Here is a 26,177-nt window from a genome sequence, read left to right on the forward strand (position 1 = left end):
CATATGTAGTTAACAATCACTAATTAAGATCTTTATTGAACTTTAATTTATTATGCTTTTAGTTACTTGTGTTTTATTTGAAGGAGTTAAGTTGGCATAGAGGTAGAGGTAGTGTAGCTTTTTTCAGGCCAAACAATGTCTAGTAGCGCAGTAGAGTTGCAGATAAGAGCTCATTCCAAGCATCTGGTACTCCAGGAAGACACCAATGGGTGCAGTCAACGGCGCCTTTGCTGCTACCGTAGGATGAAGGATGTCCATCTTTTCTTAGTTGTGACAGTGCAGTTACGTTAAGTAAACGAACTGATTTGGATATTCTGCCCAATACTTTGTCCAGAATAGCTTCTCCTCGATGTCGACCTCCTGGATAGTTATGCCCCGCCACGGGTCTTGTCTGCCCTTTGCAGTTCTTTGCATTGGGATCTGCCCAATCTCTTGAACTACAGTAGTATTTGAAACAAAGAACGAAAATTGTAAGGTATATATGCAGTGGACAGGACATGATGGCATTTGTTTTAAGGAAAATCATGGTTAGGATATGTTTTAGACGACATTAACAGCTATGCTTACTTTGCATGATCTGGGGAAACACCCTGGAACAAAATCTTGGTTTTCTTGGGATCTACGGTGGAGTTTACCCACTTGGCCCATGTATTCAAGGCTTTTTCAAAAGCCGCCAATCGGTCAATGTCTTTGTGCCTGGCGTTGCCTTCTTCAATGAAATCCCATCTGATGCAGTGCAGTTGCAACACCAAACATTTCCAAACCATCAAGTAATTAATCAAATTAATGTTAGGAAATCTAATTAATTTTCAAATACATGATTGTATAGAAGGCTTACGATTGCTTCTTTCCAGTTTGAAGCCCCTCGTTCCAAGTGTTGAAGACCAACACATCAACATCCTTCCAAATTTGTCCTCCATTCCTAATTGAATCAAGCTTTAGGATTCTTTCATTTTTGTCGTCAACAATGTCAACAAGAAAATCATTGCGCGAAAACATCACCGAGACATTGTGTGCCTGCAAATTAATTGCGACCAAGGGAAGCAAATTAAGAACAAAAATACCAAGTAATCAACTAATTAAGCTAAGCAATTGAAGTACAATTCCTTTACCGGGAAGGTAAGTGTAGAAAGGCCTCCTTTGGTCTCGAGAAGATATTTGGCTTTTGGAACCGCCGAATGGAGCATGCATACGAGGGAAAGCCATTGATTGTATCCAACTGAGTCTCCAACGAACATGATTCGTTTCCCTTCGAATCTCTGCAATAACCTTTTACCATTGAACCTGTAGTACAAATTTAACATTCTCTATCATGATTCATCATGCATCAAAAGAAAGAAAAATCAAATTGTTTGAAGTACGTACGGTGGTAAAGTGCATGAATATGGTTTCCATCTATATTTGATATAATCTTGGTCAGGACGACCATTGCTTTGGCAGTCGAATTGGTTGGATATGAATGGACAAGTATGGGGAGAGTAAAGAGGGTAGGGATCAGCATCATCATATTCCCATCTGCCATGGAAAATATCGCACTCAACCTCCAATTTTTTGTGTTTGCCCATATGAGTGAAATAATGACCCAATCCTAACAAACCAGCGGTAGTGGCAGTACCTAGCAGAAACATAATCGCCGTGAATGCCATACTTGCGTCTTCTTAATTTGGAATACAAATTGATAAAATCAATCTTAATATATATAACCTTTGTTTTTGCAGTTTTTAGTCCATTTTAAATATTCAGTTTCTTCTTTTATGAGTTACTTAAATAACAGTTTTTTTTTAATTAGTCAATCAAATAAATACATTGATATTTTGTGCTATTGTATCAATAAATTTCTTTTTTAATTTCTTATTAGAACCCTTTTAAATATTTTAAAGCATATGTGAGGCCTTTATTTTTAGTTATTATTTAGACTTAAATTTCTTTTATTGAAGATCATTTAACCTTGATGCTTACAATTTTTATTTATACAAAGCATATTGTAACAGTTGAAAATTGAACATTCTTTTACATATGAAAAAGAAATTGGTTTTTATTACTGTATTTGAATTTAACATTTTTAATACTAATTAGGAGATGAGAGTTGAATTGACTTGTTGGAGGTGGTTTATAGTATTGAGTTGCATCCCAAAATTGGTTTTAAGGCTTAGCATAGTTTCAGCCAAGGCTTGCTTGTTTCTTTCCATCTCTTTTATTTAACCATCTTCAATATTCCCCAACACTACTACTGCCAAGAAGGGATGCCAATGAGCTAAGGTTAATGAATCTCTTCTGGTTCGGTCCAATTTCCTGGGCAAGCCTAAGATTTAAGGACATGGATCCACAGTCGAATCCCAAGATTTCTAGGCCCGAAAGGATACACCGAAGCCAGTGAATGAAGAGAAATATGGGCCGAGGCTCATTACTCCCCTGCACAAAAAGTAGAAAAGCTAACCAGTTGAACCTTCTTCCAAACGCATTGATTGAATTTTTTTGCATAATATATGATAAAAGGTTAAAATGATTTATATACGGAAGCCCATATGAACTTGTACCAAGTTGAAGAGATCGACCCTTAATTGTGGTTGACCATGAAGTTGTATTAACATTTTCCTTTTACTTTTTGACATTAGATTATCATCAACAACAGTACATATTTTTTCTTTTGCCATGATGACATATTCATCTTGGCGCAATGGTTCAGGCGTGTACCCGTTAAGTACTTGATGGTTCCCTGCGAGAGTTCTAATCTGTGAGGCATTTTCCTTTTTGTTTCAATTTCTCTAATTTTGATTATATCGCCCATGATTGAATAAATGGTAAGTTTAACATCTCATAATAAATGATGACGAGATATGTTGATATGATATGATGATGTAATCATATTATATTTTTTACTTTTGTATTAAAACCGTGACAATGTTACATGAATATAAAATAATATTTTATAATAGATGATGAAAAGGTATGTTGATATGACATGATGACGTAATTCTATTATATTTTTTACTTTTTATGTTAGAGTCACGATAATGTTACGTGGATATAAAATGATAATAAATATTTTGATTATTAACAATTAATTAACTATTAATCTTACGGAGTTTATTTAATTTAAAATAAAAATATACAAACTTAATTAAATATAATAAAAATATAAAAACTTATTTTAATTTTTTAATAATTTATGAATTTATTTAAACATTATGCCAATCTAAAATAAAGCCATAATAAAACAAAAGGTGCTCAATAAATCTGTTCGATTCAGTCCAATTTCTTGCGCAAGCCAAAATTTTAAGGACATGGATCCAATCCATTGTCGAATCCAAAGATTTACTCAGCCACATGTTGCTAGATAGAAATTGTCTTTTTTTCTTTTTTTAGTTAATCACATGTTTTAAAATATTACCTTAGAGATTTTTAAAAAAATTAAAAAAAAAAACAACTTAACTATTTATCAAATTATTCGATTCCTTCTCAAATTAACTTAGATTCAAAGCAACATTTAGGATTTGGCAAAATTTCCTAATCATCTTAACAAATTGCAATTCAAGCCGTTCAAAACAAAATTCCGATTTCGATTGAAGCCGTTCGAATCTGAGATTCTTCTTTACTGCCATTGTTGATCTATTGAAAAGGGATGAAGGCTATTGGCGGAAAGCAATATAACCTGATTTATAAGGTGTAAACCCGACATTAATCAAACTTGTTTTCAGGTCTGTTAGGCAAGGATTTTGGATTTAAAGAAGTTCTTGGAATCATGTTTGAGGAATTACGATACAAAATTATAATTGTTCACCTATTCCAGAACAATTGATGAGGATGCTAAAGAGCAAGCTTTATCAGCTGCTGTAACAAGTACAATTAGCTGTTGCACGTCTTCAACGTTCCCGTGTTCTTGCCACCTTGTACAAATCAAATATTTTCTCTTGATGGAATGTAATATGAAAATTTTTTTACTGTTTGATTCTAATTATGTTAATGGTTTGGGCCATGTTTCAAGATGAACGTGTTCTAAGCTGAATATTTATCTGATATTACGAAAGGTTCTCCTTCACTCTTATGCATCCAGCGGCACCTTGTCACATATGCATCTCCACATGCACTAGTCTTGCATATCGTTTTCTATTTCAATGACAAAACCTTGAAGTCCATCTTGATGGGGATTAATATGAAACTGACAGGTTTATTTGGCGAGGATACTAAGAAAACCTGAAATTGATCTATTTGTTGAAGAACTGAAACCACATCAAGTTAATTATAAAAATTTCAACTGTCTTAGATGTTACGTTTACAATTAAAGTAAATTTTTCCATCTTGGATTAACCTTTTGTTTCCCACCAAAAAGCACTACTTTCTGATAATTTTACTATGTTGGACCGTGCCATAAATGAGAAGTGTTAGCAAACTTTAAACACATATAAGGTTAGAAGTGTAACATTATTGAATTTCATCTTATCTTTTCTTATTTTTAGGTTTGGAATTTTTTAAAAACACTTTTGCTATTTTTGTCACAGTTTTGATGTGTTGGGTACTTTAATTTGTTCGGCATTCCTCCTTATAATATGCAATTCTTATGTATCATTTTTCTGAAAATTATAAGCAACAATAAGAGCTGTCATTACAACCTTTTTTTCTTTTTTTTTGATACGTCATTACAACCTTTTGAGCTACCTGTTTTGCTTGTGGCTTTTTATTTTTGGTTTTTTTTTTCTCTTTATGAGGAAATACTGTTATGTATAACAATTGGTGGCTATTTCCTTACAAGTTGAGAAGATAGCATCAAGAATGATATGAAGATAGAATGAGGGGATCAATTGATTAGGTTTCAATTTGTTGCCATACAGTTTTGTTTTATTACTGCTCTGATGGATTCGATGATCAATTAACTTTATGATTATGTTTTTATGATCCTCAACAATCTGACTTATAAAATGTTTTTATTAGGAGATATGTAAGTGAGTAATTATAAAAAGTAATGCATTTTGAGTATGAACATAATTATTGTCGAGTTGTGCCCTTCTTCGCTAGTGCTCAGTTCTATCTTAGCTTATGATTCTGCAAATAATTGGTGTGTGCCAAGCTTTGAATCATATACTAGATAGCATGCATTGAAAAAAAGAGCATGGCAATTCTTGCCCAAGTTTGATTAAAAGGGAGGTTGTAAGATGTGTAAATTAAAAGATATCCTTCAAGTTTGATTGTAATTTGTAAAGGAGTTTTTGGTGAAAGGGAGAAAAAGTGTTGCATCAAGTTTGATTGTAATTTGTAAAGGAGTTCTTTTCAAGGGAGAAAAAGTGTTGCAAACAAATAAAAGGATTTAACAAAGGCAACAATAGGGAAGATTGAAATAGTTTCTGAAATACTGGATATTGTGGTAAATGGAAAGGAATAAGTGAAGAATTAGTGAGTAAAAGAGAATTAGAGAGATGCTTTGGGTGAAAATATGTTATACTAGTTCTAAAAAAGTCTCTTCCTCAAATGAATTGTGAAAGCCCTATTTCTAGAGCCAAAAGAAAGAGTTACTCAAAATGAGTTCTAATGCACATAATGGATAACATTTATTGAGAAGAACTTCAATGCACAATATGGGTAAACATTACTGACACCCATTTTATGGATATTAAAGTAGTGATGTTATTGCATATGATGAATAACTGTAAGAAAATCATTATGTGACCATAAAGTAGTGAGTTTTATAATTATTAATAATGTAATTAGACTTAGTTTTGAACAAAAAGTGAGAGGAAAAGATATACGTGATGTGAAGAGATACAATAACAAGAAGAGAGAACAAAAATGTATGTCAAATCATATAAGAGAACAAGGTAAAAATTGTACTTTAAAAAAAATTAAGAAAAAGACCTTTTAATTCCTTTTATATCTAAGGCATTACACTAAGCTCCCTCGAACATTTTAAAGTGAAAGTAAACAATAAATCCTGTCACTTATTTCAAATTACTTGCATTACTATTCACGTGAAGTAGTTGTTTTATGTGAAGTAATTGTCCACTTGTTTTAGTTGTTTAATGTGAAATAGTATTTCACTTATTTTAGTTGTTCTCATTATTCTTTATATAGCATTACACTCAAAGGCGGAGGGGATGTTAATGGGGCCTTTGCCCCCCCAACAATTTTAAAAATTTTATAACTTACTTTTTTTTTTTGAAATTTTATAATTTTGCCTCTACAAAAATTTTAAAATTTTTATGATATAATTTTATCTTTGGGAATTTTATAATTTTACCTCTACAATAATTTTTTATTTGATGAGATGCCCCATAACAATCAATTAACAATTAATTTTAATAAGATTAAAATAAAACCTATTGTAGTAAAATTATTCTTAAATCCAACTTCTCCAAAACCTCACAATCACCACCTCTTGTTCTTTTTTCTTTTTATCAAATATCGTAGAAACAAAAAAATCATTCTTTTTACGTTGTTTTGCTTACCAACATTCTCTGTGCAAAAAACCTTTAGTTAATAACTTAATTTTCATGTCATAATAATTGGTAAGTTTGGTTAGGGATGTCAATGGGTCAGGTATCCACTAATTTTGAACTATCAAAACTTGATTAGTAAATGGGATACCCGAATCTTATAATTATCCAAATATTTTTAAAATTTACTACCCTAACTCGAACCCTAATACATATCCACTACCCAATAATTACTTGAGCCTATTTAAAAACTCGATTACATAAAAAAATTATTAAAATACTCTTAATGGGTACTTAATTATCCGAATCCAAATCCATACCCGTATTTATATACAATAATATTTTTATCCATATTTTATATAATTCATTAATAATTAAATATATAAAAACACACAAACAATAAAATTTAAATTTAAATAATAAAAAATAAATATCTCAAATATCAACTTAAACAACATTACAAGTTTAATTAACTATATAGGTTTGTTATTAATTGCATGAAATTAAAAAAACATAATTTGGTTCCAAAACTATTCTAATTTCATAATTTCTTTTTAAGTATATATTTGATAAGTTTACATAAATAAAGATACATATATATTATAATTAATAATTTTATAAATTATAATTTTTGTAACGTTAATACAAAATAGGAAGTAAATATTATTATGAATGGTTTAATTTGCTTGATTATTTCATTTGGGATAAGTACTACAGTACTCTGTTTTTCAGAAATAGAAAGGATGGAAATACACAGGGTGGAGAGTGGGGGTTGCGCTTGCACTTTCTTTTCTTATTGTAGTGCTAAAGGGGAATGTGCATGGTGCACTTACTAACTTAAAGTAACTGACTGCTAATTGCATGTAAGTTTTGCTACGAATTCTCTTATGTTCTTGTCTGAGCTTCCACCGACATTAACTACCTCCACAGCCAGGTTCTTCCATTTCTCTGCATTCTTTTTAATATCCTTACTTTTATCTCCTTCCATGATTTCCCTTATACACCGTTGTATCTCTTCCTTGGTGATGATCCCTTTGTCATCCTTCCTAGCTCTGATTCCGACCTGCCACACATCCGTAACATATTTTGCATTAGTTGTTTGGTCTGTCCATTGCGGCACTGCTACCATAGGCACCCCCAAGCTCAACGCCTCCAGCGTTGAATTCCAACCGCAGTGAGTCATGAAGCAACCCACTGCCTCGTGAGCCAAAACTTCTAATTGAGGACTCCATGAAACTACCAGCCCCTTGTCTGAAGTCTCGCCTATGAAGCTGGCAGGAAGCTTTTTCTGTTCAGTTTCTCTAACTACCCACAGGAAGTAGCTGTTGCTGCTCTGTAGGCCGGATGCGAGCTCCTGCATTTGCTCTTCTCCTAAGGCCGCCAGGCTTCCAAATGATATATAAACAACTGAGCCAGTTTCCTTTGAGTTTAACCAATTAATGCAAATGTCGATCTCCGGCTTGAAGAGGTGTAAGCCATACTCTTCGTCATCCTCCACTCGTTTATCTAGGTACTTTGATGGAATTGCAGGTCCAATAGCCTTGATCGGTCTCTGGCTGGCCATCCAGTTAAGTACCTATTCGAAATTATTAACTAATTTAAAATTAAAGAACTACGACATTCTAATCCGAATATTTCACTCATTCTTAAGTATTTGTATTACAAAAAATTAAATAAAATATTTTGGTAAAAATTGCCGGATATGTTCAAAGATACAACTTATCTTTCAAGTGGAAGGAAAATAATATTTCTTTCCTTCTCAATTCTTGATTTGTAGGAATAGGAAAGAGGAATGAAAATGGATGAATTTGTACCTTTTCTTTTCCTCTAAATCTAATCCTTTCAAATTGAAAGGATTATACTCTTTTTACTTAAATTAATCATTCTATTCATAATTTGATCCCTAATCTCTTTTTTTTTCCTCAATGTTTTACCCTTTGTACCAAACATAATTAGAAAAACATTTTACTACTTCATTTTTAATTTCTTTCCCCACCTTTTCCCATTAATTCACTCTATTTATCTTAATTTCTACCAAACATATATAGTGCAAAGTTAGAAAATTAACTTGTATAGTTAGTATAGAAAGCTTCCAAAATCAGGCTGCACGTACCTCATCTTCTAAGCTAGTGAAAGTATTAATAAAGACCCAGTCAGCTTCCATGAAATTTGAGAACTGATTAACACAAGTGTGTAAGAGGGCTGGATAGGATCCTATATCATAAACAAATGATGGCAGGTCGCATTCTTGAAGCAGTGGCAAGCCATCAATGGACAAAGAGGACTCGGCAAGTGGAAGCTTCACCAATCCTTCATGAACGTTGTAGTAGATGGTATCAACAGCACATGATTGAGTGAAGAATGCAGCTGCAGGGAGGCCTAGATGTTTGGCTATGTCGAGTGCCCAGGGTATGGCCGAGTCGTAAACTAGGTAACTTATGCCACGTTTCGCGATGATCTCTGGTAGTCTTAGGGTCGCAACTGCCTTGAAGCGTTCCAGATAGGCATCGACTGTTTTTAGATCATTGTCTAGTTGAAGGTCATCAGAAACTGGCTCAAGTTTTACAGGACCGACTTGGACTGGCATAGACTTATTACCAGAGAAGGTGCATAGTGTGACTTCCAGCCCTTCGGAACCCAGGCGTTTCGAGAACTGTAGCATGGGATTGATGTGGCCTTGGACAGGCAATGGCATTACCAGTACGTGTGTCTGAAAAACACTTTCTTGTTTCTTCATTTTTCCCCATCCGATCTGACGAGCCGCTGTTCCTTTCTCTCTTAGTCTATACACACACTTAAACATGTACAAATTTATGTGTTAAGGAAGCTAGCTGGCCACGAAAAATTGGTGGGAAGAAATCTCAGGTATAAACCATCGTCATCTCCCGCATTAATTCCTAAGCTCGGTCACTGAATACAGTGCAGGCACGACCAGTTATTCGTCATTATCTTGGGCCCTTGAGAGTACATTTACATCACACATTACCAATGATTGGTCATTTTCTTGGGTCCTCTAGAGTACATTTGCTTCAAGCATGACCAATTATTGGCCATGCAGCTTTAATGTATCTGCAAATTCTTTGTGGCCATTAGTTTTCCACAATTTTGTTCCACTGGCTCTGAATGCAGTGACAATGACAATAGTGAAAATATGTTTATATTGGAGAAGATGTAAACTGGCACTGACAGGGGCCATGGCTCCCGACCCCTTTAGCTTTTAAGGATTCTTTACAGATCTGTAATTTCTCAACAAAAATATAAAAAATCTTGTTTTGGCCATTTCGAAGATTTTTAATGATGCCTCCTTATGAAATTTATAATTAACATTTAATATGTAGATTTTTTATTTTTAAAAAGTAAATATTATTATACACAATCTTTTACCTCTTTAAAATTGTGTAATTAAGATGCATGACACTTGTCATTACAATAGAGATGGGGCACCAATGGAGTCACCAAATGGGGTAGGAGATTTTCATTCAAAAATAATATAGTAGAATAGTAAAGCATGTATATATTGAACCCATCTTGTCCGAATGCATATCGTTCATCATCAAATTTTCTTCTTGGCAAAATCCTGAACATTAATTATTCATATGTAGTTAACAATCACTAATTAAGATCTTTATTGAACTTTAATTTATTATGCTTTTAGTTACTTGTGTTTTATTTGAAGGAGTTAAGTTGGCATAGAGGTAGAGGTAGTGTAGCTTTTTTCAGGCCAAACAATGTCTAGTAGCGCAGTAGAGTTGCAGATAAGAGCTCATTCCAAGCATCTGGTACTCCAGGAAGACACCAATGGGTGCAGTCAACGGCGCCTTTGCTGCTACCGTAGGATGAAGGATGTCCATCTTTTCTTAGTTGTGACAGTGCAGTTACGTTAAGTAAACGAACTGATTTGGATATTCTGCCCAATACTTTGTCCAGAATAGCTTCTCCTCGATGTCGACCTCCTGGATAGTTATGCCCCGCCACGGGTCTTGTCTGCCCTTTGCAGTTCTTTGCATTGGGATCTGCCCAATCTCTTGAACTACAGTAGTATTTGAAACAAAGAACGAAAATTGTAAGGTATATATGCAGTGGACAGGACATGATGGCATTTGTTTTAAGGAAAATCATGGTTAGGATATGTTTTAGACGACATTAACAGCTATGCTTACTTTGCATGATCTGGGGAAACACCCTGGAACAAAATCTTGGTTTTCTTGGGATCTACGGTGGAGTTTACCCACTTGGCCCATGTATTCAAGGCTTTTTCAAAAGCCGCCAATCGGTCAATGTCTTTGTGCCTGGCGTTGCCTTCTTCAATGAAATCCCATCTGATGCAGTGCAGTTGCAACACCAAACATTTCCAAACCATCAAGTAATTAATCAAATTAATGTTAGGAAATCTAATTAATTTTCAAATACATGATTGTATAGAAGGCTTACGATTGCTTCTTTCCAGTTTGAAGCCCCTCGTTCCAAGTGTTGAAGACCAACACATCAACATCCTTCCAAATTTGTCCTCCATTCCTAATTGAATCAAGCTTTAGGATTCTTTCATTTTTGTCGTCAACAATGTCAACAAGAAAATCATTGCGCGAAAACATCACCGAGACATTGTGTGCCTGCAAATTAATTGCGACCAAGGGAAGCAAATTAAGAACAAAAATACCAAGTAATCAACTAATTAAGCTAAGCAATTGAAGTACAATTCCTTTACCGGGAAGGTAAGTGTAGAAAGGCCTCCTTTGGTCTCGAGAAGATATTTGGCTTTTGGAACCGCCGAATGGAGCATGCATACGAGGGAAAGCCATTGATTGTATCCAACTGAGTCTCCAACGAACATGATTCGTTTCCCTTCGAATCTCTGCAATAACCTTTTACCATTGAACCTGTAGTACAAATTTAACATTCTCTATCATGATTCATCATGCATCAAAAGAAAGAAAAATCAAATTGTTTGAAGTACGTACGGTGGTAAAGTGCATGAATATGGTTTCCATCTATATTTGATATAATCTTGGTCAGGACGACCATTGCTTTGGCAGTCGAATTGGTTGGATATGAATGGACAAGTATGGGGAGAGTAAAGAGGGTAGGGATCAGCATCATCATATTCCCATCTGCCATGGAAAATATCGCACTCAACCTCCAATTTTTTGTGTTTGCCCATATGAGTGAAATAATGACCCAATCCTAACAAACCAGCGGTAGTGGCAGTACCTAGCAGAAACATAATCGCCGTGAATGCCATACTTGCGTCTTCTTAATTTGGAATACAAATTGATAAAATCAATCTTAATATATATAACCTTTGTTTTTGCAGTTTTTAGTCCATTTTAAATATTCAGTTTCTTCTTTTATGAGTTACTTAAATAACAGTTTTTTTTTAATTAGTCAATCAAATAAATACATTGATATTTTGTGCTATTGTATCAATAAATTTCTTTTTTAATTTCTTATTAGAACCCTTTTAAATATTTTAAAGCATATGTGAGGCCTTTATTTTTAGTTATTATTTAGACTTAAATTTCTTTTATTGAAGATCATTTAACCTTGATGCTTACAATTTTTATTTATACAAAGCATATTGTAACAGTTGAAAATTGAACATTCTTTTACATATGAAAAAGAAATTGGTTTTTATTACTGTATTTGAATTTAACATTTTTAATACTAATTAGGAGATGAGAGTTGAATTGACTTGTTGGAGGTGGTTTATAGTATTGAGTTGCATCCCAAAATTGGTTTTAAGGCTTAGCATAGTTTCAGCCAAGGCTTGCTTGTTTCTTTCCATCTCTTTTATTTAACCATCTTCAATATTCCCCAACACTACTACTGCCAAGAAGGGATGTCAATGGGCTAAGGTTAATGAATCTGTTCTGGTTCGGTCAAATTTCCTGCGCAAGCGCAAGTTTTAAGGACATGAATCCACGGTCGAATCTCAAGATTACTAGGCCCGAAAGGATACACCGAAGCCATTGAATGAAGAGAAATATAAGTCGAGGCTCACTACTCCCCTCCACAAAAAGTAGAAAAGCTAACCAGTTGAGCCTTCTTCCAAACTAATTAGTTCATCCATTTTATCACTTTGCATTGATTGAATTTTTTTGCATAATATATGATAAAAGGTTAAAATGATTTATATACGAACTTGTACCAAGTTGAAGTGATCGAACCTTAATTGTGGTCGACCATAAAGTTGTATTAACATTTTCTTTTGACTTGTTGAGGTTAGATTATAGTCAAGCACACTACATATTTTTTCTTACGCCCATGTGTTCTAATCGTCTTGGCGCTGTGGTTCCGGTGTGTGCCCGTTAAGTACTTAATGGTTCCCCGCGAGAGTTCGAATCTCTGAGGCATTTTCCTTTTTGTTCCAATTTCTCTAATTTTAATTATATCGTCCATGGTCGGGTAAACGGTAATCAATCACTCAGACTCTGCCAAGTTTAGTGAGTCTGAAACCGAAAGAATGCCTTTTGGGTAAATTTCATTCAAAGAAGAGGGCGGTATTTCTTAGGGTTTTATGATTTTTTTTTTCTCTTAATGTCAGATATATATTTTCTGGGCGATCAGAATTGAGGTTCGATCTCTTTTCGCTCTATATTTATTTATTTATTTTTCTTTTTTTAATATCTCTCTATTTTTTTTATTTGGGATTTTGTGCGTTTCGTATTTCAGCTTTTGCTCTTCGTTGCTCTGTTTGTTGAAGTTGAGAGTTGAAATTTCTCTATCAATCTGCCAAAAGAAAAATTAAAATAGTTGTTTGTTTGAAGGAGAAGAAAGAGTGGGAAAATTCCCCGCATTTGATTGTTTGAAAGTTGAAAGGAAAAGAATTGGGTGTATTTAGAATTGAAGTCTGAATTTAAAATTTTGGTTCCAGTGTCATGATTTTGATTATATCCTTTTGCTCCACCATACCAGGTTTTCTCGTTCTCCTACTTGAACTTTTCTTCATTCCAACTAATTTATTGATTCTCGCCATCCCCATCAACTGGAGCTTTACCCTTCGGCTTTCGAAAGTAGCAACAAATGGATAACTTTGACCAGAAGCTCGGTCCAGGTACCTTCTCTTTTTTTGCATCCAAATCACTCCTTCGCCTTTCTTCCCTTTATTTTGTTCATAATTCTGATTCTCTTCCCACTTGTTTTCTTAGAGTATTCTTTTCATTGCCTCCATTTATTTTCCCTTGTTTTTTTGAAAAACATTTCTCATCTTCCTTTTTCTCAACGGCAGATTTTTTGAAGAATCTCTCTGGGGAAACCATTTCCCCGTTAAGCGTCGTCATTCATGAAGACATATATGAAAGCTCCTCAAAGAGACCAAAAACAACATCTAAGGTCTGGGATGTTTTTGAGAAGCTTCCAGCACAGCAAGGGGATTCCAAGGCTATATGTAAGTTATGCAGGAGAATATATACTGCTAAAACCACTAGTGGTACCTCTCACCTGAGACGTCATATAGAGGCGTGCCTTAAACGTGGCAATCATGACCTTGACCAGCGTTCAACGGAAGCATGCTTTAAACCTGTTAACCGCGATGCAAATCGCCACACTGTTTCGCATGGCACCTTGATTGATGCTACTACACCCTTAAAGAGCTATAAATTAGATGTGGATGAGATTCGTCGTGCGATTGCAATGATGATCATTGTTGATGCACAACCATTTAGAGTGGTTGAAGATACAGGTTTTAGACATGTATTGAATGTTGCATGTCCTGAATTTCCTCTTCTGAGTAGGAAGGCTATTAAAAGGGACATAATTTCCATTTATGTGAGGGAGAGAGAGAATATTCGTGAGTTGCTAGGAGCATGTCCTGGTCGGATTTGTTTGACATCCAGTACATGGAAATCGAATTGTGATGATCATTATAATTGTGTCACTGCACACTTCATTGACCATGAATGGAGGTTGCAGAAGAGGATTTTAAGGTTCAAGCTTATACCCCCTCCATATGATAGTTTGTCCATTGCAGATGAGATAGGTTTGTGTATGGTTCAGTGGAACATTGAACACAAGGTGTTCAGTGTCACGCTGGAGAACTTGTTGAGTGATGATTGTGTGGCTGACATACTTAAAACACGTCTTGATGCAAAAAAGTACCTCCCTTTTAAGGGTGTATTTTTTAATATGAGTTGTTCTACTCGCATTTTGAATTTGATTGTGCAAGCTGGTTTCAACCTAATTATTGATATCATTGGAAAACTGAGACTTGGTATTAAGTATGTGCAGCAATCCCCCCATAGGAAGAAGAACTTTTACATAATTGCTAAGACTTTGAATTTGGATACTCAAAAAAAGTTGTGTCTTGATTCTCCTAGTAGGTGGAATTCCACCTATAACATGATAGAAGTTGCTTTGTGTTATAAGAATGCATTTCTGTACTTGGCAGAACAGGACAAAAACTTTATACACAAATTATCTGAAGATGAGTGGGAAAAAGTAAGTGTGTCATACAAATTTCTGAAAGTCATTTTTGAGGTGGCATGTATATTTTTTAGAAACAGACAGCCAACGTCAAATTTGTATTTCAAAGCACTGTGGAAAGTTCATAGTCGCTTATCAGATATGGTTAGAGGCCCAGAAAATTTTATGACTCGCATGGTCAAGGAAATGCAGTCAAAATTTAACCAATACTGGTCAGAGTATAACTTGATCTTGTCATGTGCTGCTATTTTGGATCCAAGGTATAAGATTAAGTTTGTTGAATATTGTTACACCAAACTGTATGGTAGTGGTGCACAGCAATATGTTAGTGCAAGTGTTAACACTTTGTATGGCTTGTTTCATGACTACATGCAAAATTCTGCCTGCCCTTCTCATACTGCTACCTTGTCAGTTCTTACCACTAAAATCTCCAATGATAAAGATGATAACGACGGGTTTGAAGATTATGAAACCTTTCAAAGTGCCAGATTTCAAACTCAAGTGGAGAAGTCTCAACTGGATCTTTACTTAGACGAACCAAGCCATGATCTAAACAGTGAAATTGATGTCTTAGAGTATTGGACTTTATGCTCCCTGAGGTATCCAGAGCTTTCAAGAATGGCTCGTGATGTTTTAACCATTCCTGTGTCTACTATTGCTTCTGACAATGCATTTGACATTGGTCCTCAAGTGATTAGCACTGATCGTAGTTCTCTGAAATCAAAGATGATACAAGCATTGGTTTGTCTTCAAGATTGGATGTTGGCTTCTGATAAAACAAGTAAGTTGGCTTTTTTGAGTGCATATAGTAATTGCTATTATCCTATGTGTAACTGTTTTGCTCATAATCTCTTTAGGAGGTTCAGGCTCTATGGAAAGCAGAACTGAAGATGATAGCTCCAGTTCTAGTGATGGTGATGATGACTATTAGGTACTTTTGTTTTAATCATATACCAATTGCCATTGTTTTCTTCTTTTTCCTTTTAAATACTGTTTTTACCTTTTATTGATTCTCTAAAAGTCACAACATATAAGCCTCCCTCAGGTTTAAAAATTCTTCACTATCCTTTTGCCTATTGAGGGGGAAAAGAAAGCTCATGAGTCTTTTGTTGGGTTAATACCTTGTGATAGTGGGTGCATTTTTGTTGTAGAATGATTAGGTTGTATTGGTTCTGATGGCTAGATAAATCTTCTTTCCTTAGAAGTTCTGCAGGGATTATTAGGACATTCAGTTACCCTTTGAACTTTTTCAAAATGTAAAATGCTTTTCCTTTTTATTTTTCTGGTTGTTTTGGCCCAGCTCTGTTGTGGGCTTTGGGGGTGGTGGGACTTGTCAATTAAATCTGACCTGAGGGGATACAGGTCAGTTAGGCATGGGGATATAAATGACTTGGAATGTATTATGTGGCTGCAAGCCTAGACTTATTTCCCTCTGGTTCTTGAGACATTTATGGGGTTTTATTGTGTTTTGTAGTTGTCACCTAGTAAGGACTAAGTTAAGTATCCCTTGATGAAATTGGTGGCCAATCAGGTTGTAGATTAGTGGTTCTTATGCTTTGATGATAAATTAGCTCAAGTTTAGACTGGTAAAACAACTGAAGAATCCTATTAAGGTGCATTGTATGGAACATGAACTTTGCATGGCCTTGGCTAACCCTGAATTAAGAGCATTAATAACATTTAGCAGGTGATGTTGCCACCTGCCTTCTAGTATTATTTGTTGTACAATTTTTTATTTTTGGTGTATAATTGGTTTTCCAATATTGTGACCTATTTGTTTTCACTATTTGCAACTTTGCATGCACAGGGCTGAGCTGTTTAAGTAGCATGAACCTACTAAGAGTGGTAGGATTTGATTAGTTGGCCCTTAGTGGTAGCCATCAAATGCTATATTATCTTAGCCAAACTACCAAAAATAAAAAATACCTTGTGGTTAGGCACAAAAAGAAGTTTGCCCTTGTGGTTGAAAAACTAACAGTTAACCACCCCAAGCTTTATTCCATTAGAAACTTGTTTAACGTTGTTATGTTTTTGCACAATTTTTTTAGTCTTTTTTATTAACAGAAAATGGATTTTTATTGAAAAATAATATTTTAAACATAAAATGGATTGTATTGAGAAAATAATAAAGTCAAACAACCTGGTGCTTGACCTAAATTGAGCTTGAAAGCCAAAAAATTTAACCAAACCATGAAGATCAGAAATGCCCAAAGCCATCATTACCAGATAACTAGATCAGATTTTGGAAGTGATTCATATTTGTAGGTTATGAATTTTGTGGGTTTGGGCTTTGGGGATAATGATTTGGAGAACCTTGGGTTCAAATAAGAAATGAAATATGTGTTAAAATTTGTTCAAACCAATCCTTTTTAGTTCCATATATGCAAAATTAGTTGTGGAACAATATGTGAAGTAAAAACTACAAAAGGAGGATCTGAAGGCAATCTTCACCAACCATGAAACTGGGGTCTGAGTATTGGGAAAGAAAAGACAAACTTTTGTTTTATGGATAAAAGAAAAGGAGGATATTAGTGATGGGAGAGTGTACTCATTTAACTTGGTCTTTTCTTCCCTCTTTTGATGACCACTTTCATGCAACTTAAGGTCAACTTCCGTAGCATGCTTGAATTTATATAGATCAGTACTGTATTTGACCTAGAAGTCACATGTAGCATGTTCAATTGCATACAAGTATGCAGAGTTTTTTTAACTTACTTCTTCCTCTTCCAGCTTATCAAAAACGTTGCAGAAGAGTTTCAGGAAATTTGAGAACTGATTAATGATGAGGTTCAATAGACCTGGATAGGACTCTGAGTTACAAACAAATGATGGCAGATCAGTCATGTACGGCACAGGAATTGAAGGCAATGGAACAGTGGGCTCTTCCAAAGGGACCCTTACGTTTCCAAAATTCAAATGAAAATATATGGCATTAACTGCCCAAGATTGAGTGAGGAATGCAGCTCCCGCCATACCTGATTTTGTAGCTACATCTGAAGCTCGTGACTAACTACATCATACAGGAGGAGGGCAGAAGAATTCAGTATCAGTTTCTGAATGAGCTTGGCTAGCCTTGGAGAAACAAGTGTTGGTGACAGAGGTGAAGATATTGATCCACGCTAATATTTACCCTTTCACCTCCTTCCAATGATTTGGGCTTTGTGTTGAAGGAGCTTGCTGAGGCTTGCATGGAGTTGGTGGTAGTGATGAGGCTCCACCCTGCGGCCTTTTTGAGGCTGAGTGCTTATAATATTGCAGCATTGGATTTAGTATTCATGTGACCTTGTATCGGAAAAGGAAATGTACCAGCGCACAAGTTTTCACCAACTCTTTGCATCATCCAATTTCCCACCAACACTCTCCCATTCCGCACATGACTTAATTTCTAGCATTTCGAATTCATGAATGGAGAAAAGGTGAAATGATGATGCCAAAACCATTGAAGGTTTGTAATTTTTGTGCTTGATTTCTACTACTTCACTCTGATTATTCAGATTCAAACAAAGGAATTAAATTCCATGGATTCATGTATATATCCAATATTCATAGGTATGGATACACATTTTCAATTTTTTCTTATTCACATCCCAAAATATTCATAGATATATGCATATACAAATAAGTTGATTTTTCATAGTAAAAATAAAACGTTGCAAAATTTGAGGATATTTATGTGAAAATGTCACAGATATTTCCTTAGATATCTGTGAAAATTATATTTCCACAAACATAATATAAAATGCTAATTATAAAAGTTATATTTAGACATTATGAAAATTTACGTTGATACATTACTCTGTGGTCTATAATATGTAATATTAATTATTATTATAGGATTGAATATCTCCTACCAATATTTTTTACATTCATTCAGGATTGGAGAGTGTAACACAGAGAAATAAAATTTAATTTTGAAGTCAGAACATCTTTGTTAACTTATATAAAAATAAAATCACAACAGTCAATTTCATTTCATAGTACAGTTCCTGCTTGGCTTCTTACCTGCCTAAAGCTGAATTTGTCCCCTCTTTTTATTATATTGGGTTTATTTTTACTTCATCCAGCCCTTTAATTCTTCTGGCAGGCTAAACAAATGTCTTTGCTAATGCTATGAATCACCAGCAGTGCAGCTATTAACACCATGAGATAATATAATGCTAATTGCACAAAAGTTTTGCCACAAATTCCTCTATATTCTTGTCAGAGCTTCCACCTTCATCAACTGCTTCTTTGGCTAAATTCTTCCACTTCTCTGAATTCTTTCTGATTTCCAGGCTTCTCTCTCCTTCCATAATTTCCCTTATACACCATTCTACCTCCTCCTTTGTGACGACCCCTTTTTCATCCTTGCTCACTCTGATTCCCCCTTGCCATACATCAGCAACAAATTTTGCATTAGTTGGTTGATCTGTCCACTGCGGCATTGCAATCATAGGCACCCCTAAGCTCAATGCCTCAAGCGTTGAGTTCCAGCCGCAGTGAGTCATGAAGCAACCCACTGCCCTGTGAGCTAGAACATCTAATTGAGGACACCACGAAACTACCAGCCCTTTCTCTGATGTTTCTTCTATGAAGTTGCTAGGAAGCTTACTCTGTTCTGCTTCTCTAACTACCCACAAGAAGTATCTGTTGCTCCTTTTCAGCCCCAAGGATAGTTCCAGCATTTGCTCCTCCGTCAAACCAGCTAAGCTTCCGAATGACACATAGACAACTGAGTCAGTTTCTTTTGAGTCCAACCACTTAATGCAGAGTTCACTGTCGGGTTTGAAGAGGTGCAGGCCATAATCATTGTCATCCTTTATTCGTTTGTCTAGGTACATGGAGGGAATTGTGGGCCCCACAGTCTTGATTGGCCACTTGCTCGCCATCCAGTTGATTACCTGTAAGAAATCAGCAAAATTTTGCATCAAAGACCTAGAAAAATACTTTGGCATAAATTGCAATCGATGCTCAAAGTTATGGATAACCTAGTTTTAATATTCACGAACGTAGGTTCTTCCTAGTATGAATCCGGAAACTCAGGATGAACTTGTAAGATGTTCAAAGTATAAATAAGAAACCAGTATAAATAAGGGATGGATGTGTTTGCATCTCATGAACAAGAGATGGTTGGCTGTAAACCCTGAACTAGCAGCAAACCTACCACCACCATTAAAAAGAAAAACCAAAAAACGACAGATTCTTTGAAAGGTATCATGAAATTCCTTGATGCAAATGATATGAGGACCGTAGGAGGGCGTTTGAGTGCCTGACACCTTGGAACCCGTTAAAGATGTGTTCAGTTTTAACATTCTTGCCTAGGCGAGCAAGAAATTGTTTGAGGCAAGTGGCATTGACAACTATGACCTTAGACTTTTTGGAGGCTCAGGACTTGCAGAATTCTTGCAATGGATTTTTGGTTTCCATGCCCTTCCCTAAGTTCGTCCTTTCCCCAAAATTTCAGTGGCAACATGGTAAATGTCATTATAACCTAAGAAACCAAACAAGATGATGTCCATAGCAACTCAAGGGTAAGATTAAGTGCGTGGACAAGGAGAATTAACGTCAAGCATAAATATTTGCAGAAAATTTCAACCTTAATCGGTACACGAAATATACTTTTTAAGTGTTATTCACAGCTAGAGTCGAAGTTTGTAAATGGGTTTTCCGATGGAAAAGTCTCAATTCTAAGCATAATAAGAATGTACCAAATATTCTAATCATAGACCTTTCCTTAGGCTAAAAAGAGAAAATGACTGAAAAACAAATCTGCCACGAAAAAAGGCCACAAAGCAGAGAACCTTCTCAAACAAAATCTGTAGATGAAAGAACACCTAACCAGCCGAGATCCTACGATAAAATAAGTCGACCATCTACACTGCATAACAATAACAAGCCAGAAAAAACTCAACAATTTAACCCAATTCTCGAAATTTACCTCGTGCTCGAGCTCTTTGAAAGTGTTGCAGAAAAGCCAATCGGCTTCCTGAAAATTGGAGAACCGATCTACAACCATCTTCAGCAAACTTGGGTAAGACCCAGTATCAGAAACAAACGATGGAAGATCATTGATCCCCAACACCGGCATTGAAGGCAATGAAACGACAGCGTTCTCCTCCAAAGGAACCTTTAAAGTTCCTTGATTTAAATGATAATAAATGGAACTATTGGACCAAGATTGGGTGAAAAATGATGCTCCATGAAGACCACATTGTTTAGCCACATCTAAAGCCCATGGCAAAAAAGAATCGTATACCAGGGCTTTAGGAGGATCAGAAGAGGAGGAATTTAGGCGGTCAATCAGATTGGTTAGTCTTTCTGAAACAAGGGTCTTGAAAAGATGAGCGAATTCCTCTGTTCCATTTGCTTGTTCACCTTCGGGAAATTCAATGATCTGGATGCTGATGGAGGTTGATGGGGATTGCATGGGCTTGGTGGTGAGGAAGGTTACTTTGAGACCTTTCGAAGCTAAGCGTTTGGCGAATTGGAGCATTGGGTTTATGTGACCTTGCACTGGAAATGGAAACACCAGCACATCAGTTTCATCTTCACTACTTCTCTCTTTCCTTTCCATTTTTCTTTTGTTTGTTCTTTGTTGTTTCTACAATTCTCTGTTTCTCTCCAAACAGTTTGAGAAGTGTAAACTATCGTTGTTCATAAAGGCAAGTGGCTTGTCTCTTTGAAAAGTCGTCTACAGTTTGGATATGAGGGGAGGAAGCCAATTTTTATTTGATTTGTTATGCCGGCTCTTGTCATGGCTGTTCCGATCTTTTTTATTTTTTATTTTTTGTAGTCAATTTTTTTTAAAAAAATTGATATTGTTTATTTTAAATAGATATAATATTTAAAATCAGACTTAAATTATTGAGAAAAGCTTAAATAAATTTTTATTTTTTATTAAATTCAATTTATTTTGAGTTAAATAAATGTTTATAACTAATGATTTAATCAAAATATTATTTTTCATTTTATGTCACGTATAATTAACGTGACATATTAACATTTCATAATAAATGATAACATAACATATTGATATGATATGATAATATAAAAATATAATATTTTTAATCTTGCATATTAGAGTTAGGTGAATATAAAATGACAAGAAGTATTTTAATTAATTATAATTAGTTAATTATTAACTATAAAAACTTATTTGATTTAAAAAAATATAAAAATTTGATTAAATGTAATAAAAATAAAAATTTATTTAAATATTTTTGAATAATTTATAAATTTTTTCAAGCATCATACTTTTTAAATATTTAATTAAATTGTAACAAATATATATTAAAAATTAATTGTATCAAAAGTTGTAAAAAAGTTTGTTTTTTTTTTTAAGTTTTAATTAATAATGATTCATAAAAAAAATCAAACTTTGCAAATTTGATCGAAAAAATTTCAAATGAAACAAATAATTATTGAACAGAAGGAACACATAATAAAATCAAACGGATATGGATAATAAATAAATGTATCAAAATTAATTATAATCGGCACTTTAAATACCCAAATCACTAGTTAGTCCGAATTTGTCTAATCTAAAAATAACCTGAATAAAGTCAAATGAAAAATATGTTTTGTGTTCAATTTCTTTTTTTCCCTTTTTTTGTTTGTTTGTTTGTTTGTTTGTTTGTTTACACTTATATGTATCATCCAAAGCTACAGAGTATTGGTGGCCCAAGCACATGGTCACATCCACATTGAATAAATGTACTATGTAAGTTGCATTGAAGTCCACCTGTTCTTATGTGATATATGTGTGATGCAGCCAAATGGAAAAGGGGAAGATAAACCTTCTGGGGAAGGGAAGGGTCACGGGGTTTAGTCCAGTGCCTCATCACGTTCTCCCGTTAGTCAGGGTTCAATCCTCATCTCCTACGTCCAAGGGATTTCTCCCTAAAAAGATTAAATACATACGACAACAAATGGAAACAGAGAAGAAAAAGGCCTATCATGTGATGCCAACCGACCCAACTTTCAAGTTTAGAAAGAACAAATTTAGCACATGGCAGTTTCAAAAACGCATATTCAATCTATGGTTCTAATTTCTATGCAAAAGTTTAAGTTATATAGTAATAAAACAAAGGCCATTCTAGTAATTTTAATTCCCAATGGTTAAAAACAAAGGAAAAAGGAAGCGTAGGAGCTAACTGACCTCATCTTCCAGCTCATCGTAAGTGTTGCAGAAGACCCAATTTGCTTCCTCAAAATTTGAGAACTGATTTTTGACGAGCTTGCATAGACCCGGATATGACCCTGAATTATCACAAACGAACGATGGCAAATCACTGAGCCTTAGTTCTGGCATTGACGGCAAAGAAACCACAGGCTCCTCCGGAGGCACCCTGAATGTTCCCTGCTTCAAATGATAAAAGATGGCATTCACTGCCCAAGATTGAGTGAAGAATGAAGCTCCCTGCACGCCAAAATTTTTGGCCACAGCCAAAGCCCACGGCATACAAGAGTCGTACACTAGGACTTTAGCGGGATGTTGAGAGCAAGTTTGATTCTCAATGAACTTGGCTAGCCTTTTTGGGATCAGTTTTTCATAAAGCTCAAGATAATCATCCACGCTATTTGTTCTTTCACCTTCTTCAAACTCAATAGACTCGAAGTTGACGGAGGAGGCTGAGGGTTGCATGGACTTGGAGGTGGTGATTAGGGTGACCCTCAGGCTTTTTGAGGCTAAGCGTTTAGAGAATTGAATCATTGGGTTTATGTGACCCTGAATAGGGAAAGGTAATACCAGGACATGAGTTTCTCCAAGTCTCGACTGCCTCTCCATTATCATCCAACTTTCTCACCTAGGCAACTCTTGCGCTTTCTTGTTTTAAATTGAAGAAAAGCTGTCGTGACATTTTCAACAACACAATATCTGTAAGAAAAAATCAAAAGAAAAGAGTTTATAAATAAGAAACTTTTGTCTTATTAAATTGGCCTAATGTGGGTGTGATGCCAAATTGGTTTATGCCTTATGGCTACAACTTTTCATGTTAGTTTGGCCTTGTAAGGAATTAATTTTAAATAATGTATGATTAATATATTATTTAATAATGGCAATAATAAATTATTATTTTTATTGTAAGTTTAATTTTTGACTTAAATGGTAAGTTAACTACTCTAAGAGTTCCAACCATGTGTATGTAGAAATTGAAACATTCAAATAGTTATGTTTATACATACATATATATATATATATATATATATAATTATTTTTTAATGGAACTCTTCTAATTTTTGATAAAGGATAATAACAATTCTTATACAATCTCCGTTATTGTTGTCAAAGTTTTCTCAAATTTCTTGTATAATATTTTACTGAAACAAAAATTTTATAAGAGTTTAATAATGTTATCATACATTAGGGAAATACTAAGTGAATTGATTTTATCAATGTAAACCATAATTATAGTCATTGAGTTTTATTATATTTTTTAGATTTATCATTTTACACATTAATTAAATAATTGGTAGAAACGAACGAAACTTAGAAAAAAAAACAACATTAATTGATTCACGGCTTGAAACAATTTCTTAATACACTTTGATTTTTTAATCTTGTGTTCTACCAAAAGCAAAAGCAACTGGATATATATAATGCCATAAAGGAAAAAAAACCATTGTTGCATAATTAAAAGGCATAATATACCTAAAAAAGATCCTAAATTATTTAAAAAATTAAAAAAATTATTAATTATTTTATTGCATTCAATTAAGCTCCTATACTTTTATTTTGAATCAAATAGACTCTTATTCATTAGTAAAAACGTAACTTGTCATTTTATACCATATGGTACTAATGTGATATGTTAACATGTCATAGTGCCTAACAACATGGCATGCTGCTATGACATGATGGTATGATTATGTGGTATTTTTCACTCTTCACATTAACACCACATTAGCACCACATGAGTATCAAATGACAATTGTTATTTTCACTAATGATAATTAATCAACTATTAATCTTAAGAGTTGATTTAACTCAAAATAAAAAAGTAGAAACTTGATTAGATATAATTAAAGAATAAGGGTTTATTTGAATTTTTTTGAATAGTTGAAAAGCTTTTTATAGCATTATGCCCAAATAAAAGTTAAGCTCCTAACTTCTACAATGAACTATACCCTTTTATTTTGTCAAGAGAAAATTATGAGGAATCTTGATAAGACAATTTCAGAAATAACCATTAAAATAAATTTAATTGTTTTTAGCCAAAATTAGCCATGAGATGACAAAAATGCCTTTAAAACTATTTCAAACAAATTAAATGCTCCTAATTTTTCTCTCTTGCCAGTCGTCTGTTGTACTTTCTATTTTTCTCTTTCTTTATCTAGCTCTCTCTAATTTTACCATCGTCACCATCTTTGTTTATCTATCGTCATCTAGCCAAATCGTCGTCAATCTACAAATCAAAAAATATAATATAAAAAATAATAACATATTTTTAGATTTATTAGTTTACATTCACAAAACCCTTTATCGTCGATCTATAACCAAAAAGTATGGCATAATGAGTAACAATAGATTCTTAGGTTTACTGGTATTGAGTTTTTCAGTGATTCAAGTCTAGTAGAACATACCTTAGCATGTAACAAAGTGATTCATACCTTGGTGTGTAACATCAATAGGAAAAAGAAAGCTTTGGCGTGCAACATCTAGTGCTAAAACTTTAACATTGGCGTGTAGCATCTTCTGCTTTAGTTTTGGTGCTTTGGCTTTGACGTGCAATATCTTGTGTTGAGGCCTTAACCTTGACATGTAACATCTAGTGTTGAAGTTTTGGTTTTAACATGTAACATCTGATGCTGAAACTTTAATCTTGGCATATAACATCTAGTGCTGAAATTTTTATCTTGGCATGTAATATCTGCTACTGAAGTTTTAGTATGTAACATTTCTGCTTTGGCTTTGGTGTGTAACATCTAATGATGAAGGTTTGACCTTGGTATATAATATCTGATGATAAAGCTTTGACCTTAGCATGTAACATTTGCTACTAAAGTTTTGGTGTGTAACATTTTTTGCTAAAACGTGTAACATCTTTTGCTGAAGCGTGTAACATCTGCTTAAGCTTGCAGTGTCGTTTTGTTTTTCTTTTCTGTTATTAAATATGACGTGTAATTTACTCTTTTGTATTTTCACTACAATATACACTCTTGGAATTAAAACGTCTAACAACTTTTTTTTAACTATAACAATATTTTTTAAAATATAGCATGTAATAAAAATATTTTTTAAATATACCGTGTAACTTGTTCTCTACCATTGTATTTCACTAAGATATAAACTTTTGAAGTTAAACACTTTTACGATAAAGATAAAAGTTTAAAATCAAAAAAGAATTTAACATG

General features: G+C 34.2%; 6 protein-coding genes across 9 annotated transcripts; 1 reads left to right on the forward strand and 5 right to left on the reverse strand.

Moving 5' to 3' along the window:
* On the reverse strand, positions 263-1,672 carry LOC18602297 (protein trichome birefringence-like 43). The gene is made up of 4 exons (XM_018119430.1): positions 1,366-1,672; positions 1,113-1,284; positions 839-1,017; positions 263-726 (listed from the first exon to the last, which is right to left on the reverse strand). The coding sequence occupies exons 1-4, from the start codon at positions 1,644-1,646 to the stop codon at positions 564-566; spliced, it is 795 nt and encodes a 264-aa protein (XP_017974919.1). The 5' UTR covers positions 1,647-1,672; the 3' UTR covers positions 263-563.
* Positions 7,091-9,332, reverse strand: LOC108661751 (UDP-glycosyltransferase 74E1-like). Its single transcript, XM_018119428.1, has 2 exons — positions 8,539-9,332; positions 7,091-8,001 (listed from the first exon to the last, which is right to left on the reverse strand). The coding sequence occupies exons 1-2, from the start codon at positions 9,226-9,228 to the stop codon at positions 7,279-7,281; spliced, it is 1,413 nt and encodes a 470-aa protein (XP_017974917.1). The 5' UTR covers positions 9,229-9,332; the 3' UTR covers positions 7,091-7,278.
* Positions 9,878-11,690, reverse strand: LOC18602298 (protein trichome birefringence-like 43). The gene is made up of 5 exons (XM_018118867.1): positions 11,384-11,690; positions 11,131-11,302; positions 10,857-11,035; positions 10,586-10,744; positions 9,878-10,455 (listed from the first exon to the last, which is right to left on the reverse strand). The coding sequence occupies exons 1-5, from the start codon at positions 11,662-11,664 to the stop codon at positions 10,158-10,160; spliced, it is 1,089 nt and encodes a 362-aa protein (XP_017974356.1). The 5' UTR covers positions 11,665-11,690; the 3' UTR covers positions 9,878-10,157.
* LOC18602126 (zinc finger BED domain-containing protein RICESLEEPER 2) lies at positions 12,250-18,422 on the forward strand. 3 transcript variants are annotated; one of them, XM_018120245.1, is made up of 5 exons: positions 12,250-12,457; positions 13,338-13,476; positions 13,651-15,624; positions 15,701-15,774; positions 17,574-18,422. In XM_018120245.1, exons 2-4 carry the CDS (start codon positions 13,446-13,448, stop codon positions 15,772-15,774), a joined length of 2,079 nt encoding a protein of 692 aa, XP_017975734.1. In that variant the 5' UTR covers positions 12,250-12,457; positions 13,338-13,445; the 3' UTR covers positions 17,574-18,422. The 3 variants fall into 3 exon arrangements, with proteins under 3 accessions (XP_017975734.1, XP_007033377.2, XP_007033376.2); XM_007033315.2 differs by lacking the exon at positions 12,250-12,457 and adding an exon at positions 12,576-12,996 and having other exon boundaries at positions 15,710-15,774; XM_007033314.2 differs by lacking the exon at positions 12,250-12,457 and adding an exon at positions 12,581-12,996.
* Positions 18,743-21,582, reverse strand: LOC18602125 (UDP-glycosyltransferase 74E2). The gene is made up of 2 exons (XM_018120324.1): positions 20,761-21,582; positions 18,743-19,723 (listed from the first exon to the last, which is right to left on the reverse strand). Exons 1-2 carry the CDS (start codon positions 21,394-21,396, stop codon positions 19,001-19,003), a joined length of 1,359 nt encoding a protein of 452 aa, XP_017975813.1. The 5' UTR covers positions 21,397-21,582; the 3' UTR covers positions 18,743-19,000.
* On the reverse strand, positions 22,441-23,689 carry LOC108661816 (UDP-glycosyltransferase 74E1-like). Of its 2 annotated transcripts, none has more exons than XM_018120326.1 (2): positions 22,981-23,689; positions 22,441-22,700 (listed from the first exon to the last, which is right to left on the reverse strand). In XM_018120326.1, the coding sequence occupies exons 1-2, from the start codon at positions 23,614-23,616 to the stop codon at positions 22,680-22,682; spliced, it is 657 nt and encodes a 218-aa protein (XP_017975815.1). In that variant the 5' UTR covers positions 23,617-23,689; the 3' UTR covers positions 22,441-22,679. The 2 variants fall into 2 exon arrangements, with proteins under 2 accessions (XP_017975815.1, XP_017975814.1); XM_018120325.1 differs by having other exon boundaries at positions 22,441-22,721.

This window comes from Theobroma cacao, chromosome 4, assembly GCF_000208745.1.
Source record: "Theobroma cacao cultivar B97-61/B2 chromosome 4, Criollo_cocoa_genome_V2, whole genome shotgun sequence".
NCBI classification, from domain to species: Eukaryota; Viridiplantae; Streptophyta; class Magnoliopsida; order Malvales; family Malvaceae; genus Theobroma; species Theobroma cacao.

Excerpts from the sequence above, each read along its gene's own strand:
- LOC18602297 (XM_018119430.1), bottom strand. The coding sequence starts at position 1,646 with ATGGCATTCACGGCGATTATGTTTCTGCTAGGTACTGCCACTACCGCT. Across the intron at positions 1,285-1,365 it reads TATTCATGCACTTTACCACC|GTTCAATGGTAAAAGGTTAT; the intron begins GTACGTACTTCA and ends TTTGTACTACAG. Across the intron at positions 727-838 it reads CAAACTGGAAAGAAGCAATC|ATGGGATTTCATTGAAGAAG; the intron begins GTAAGCCTTCTA and ends GCACTGCATCAG.
- LOC18602126 (XM_018120245.1), top strand. The coding sequence starts at position 13,446 with ATGGATAACTTTGACCAGAAGCTCGGTCCAG. Across the intron at positions 13,477-13,650 it reads TGACCAGAAGCTCGGTCCAG|ATTTTTTGAAGAATCTCTCT; the intron begins GTACCTTCTCTT and ends TCTCAACGGCAG. Across the intron at positions 15,625-15,700 it reads GTTGGCTTCTGATAAAACAA|GAGGTTCAGGCTCTATGGAA; the intron begins GTAAGTTGGCTT and ends TAATCTCTTTAG.
- LOC18602125 (XM_018120324.1), bottom strand. The coding sequence starts at position 21,396 with ATGGAAAGGAAAGAGAGAAGTAGTGAAGATGAAACTGATGTGCTGGTG. Across the intron at positions 19,724-20,760 it reads TCAAAGAGCTCGAGCACGAG|GTAATCAACTGGATGGCGAG; the intron begins GTAAATTTCGAG and ends GATTTCTTACAG.
- LOC108661751 (XM_018119428.1), bottom strand. The coding sequence starts at position 9,228 with ATGTTTAAGTGTGTGTATAGACTAAGAGAGAAAGGAACAGCGGCTCGT. Across the intron at positions 8,002-8,538 it reads TCACTAGCTTAGAAGATGAG|GTACTTAACTGGATGGCCAG; the intron begins GTACGTGCAGCC and ends AATTTCGAATAG.
- LOC18602298 (XM_018118867.1), bottom strand. The coding sequence starts at position 11,664 with ATGGCATTCACGGCGATTATGTTTCTGCTAGGTACTGCCACTACCGCT. Across the intron at positions 11,036-11,130 it reads TTTCTACACTTACCTTCCCG|GCACACAATGTCTCGGTGAT; the intron begins GTAAAGGAATTG and ends ATTAATTTGCAG. Across the intron at positions 10,456-10,585 it reads GTTTCCCCAGATCATGCAAA|TTCAAGAGATTGGGCAGATC; the intron begins GTAAGCATAGCT and ends ATACTACTGTAG.
- LOC108661816 (XM_018120326.1), bottom strand. The coding sequence starts at position 23,616 with ATGATAATGGAGAGGCAGTCGAGACTTGGAGAAACTCATGTCCTGGTA. Across the intron at positions 22,701-22,980 it reads ACGATGAGCTGGAAGATGAG|GAGATGAGGATTGAACCCTG; the intron begins GTCAGTTAGCTC and ends CCTTGGACGTAG.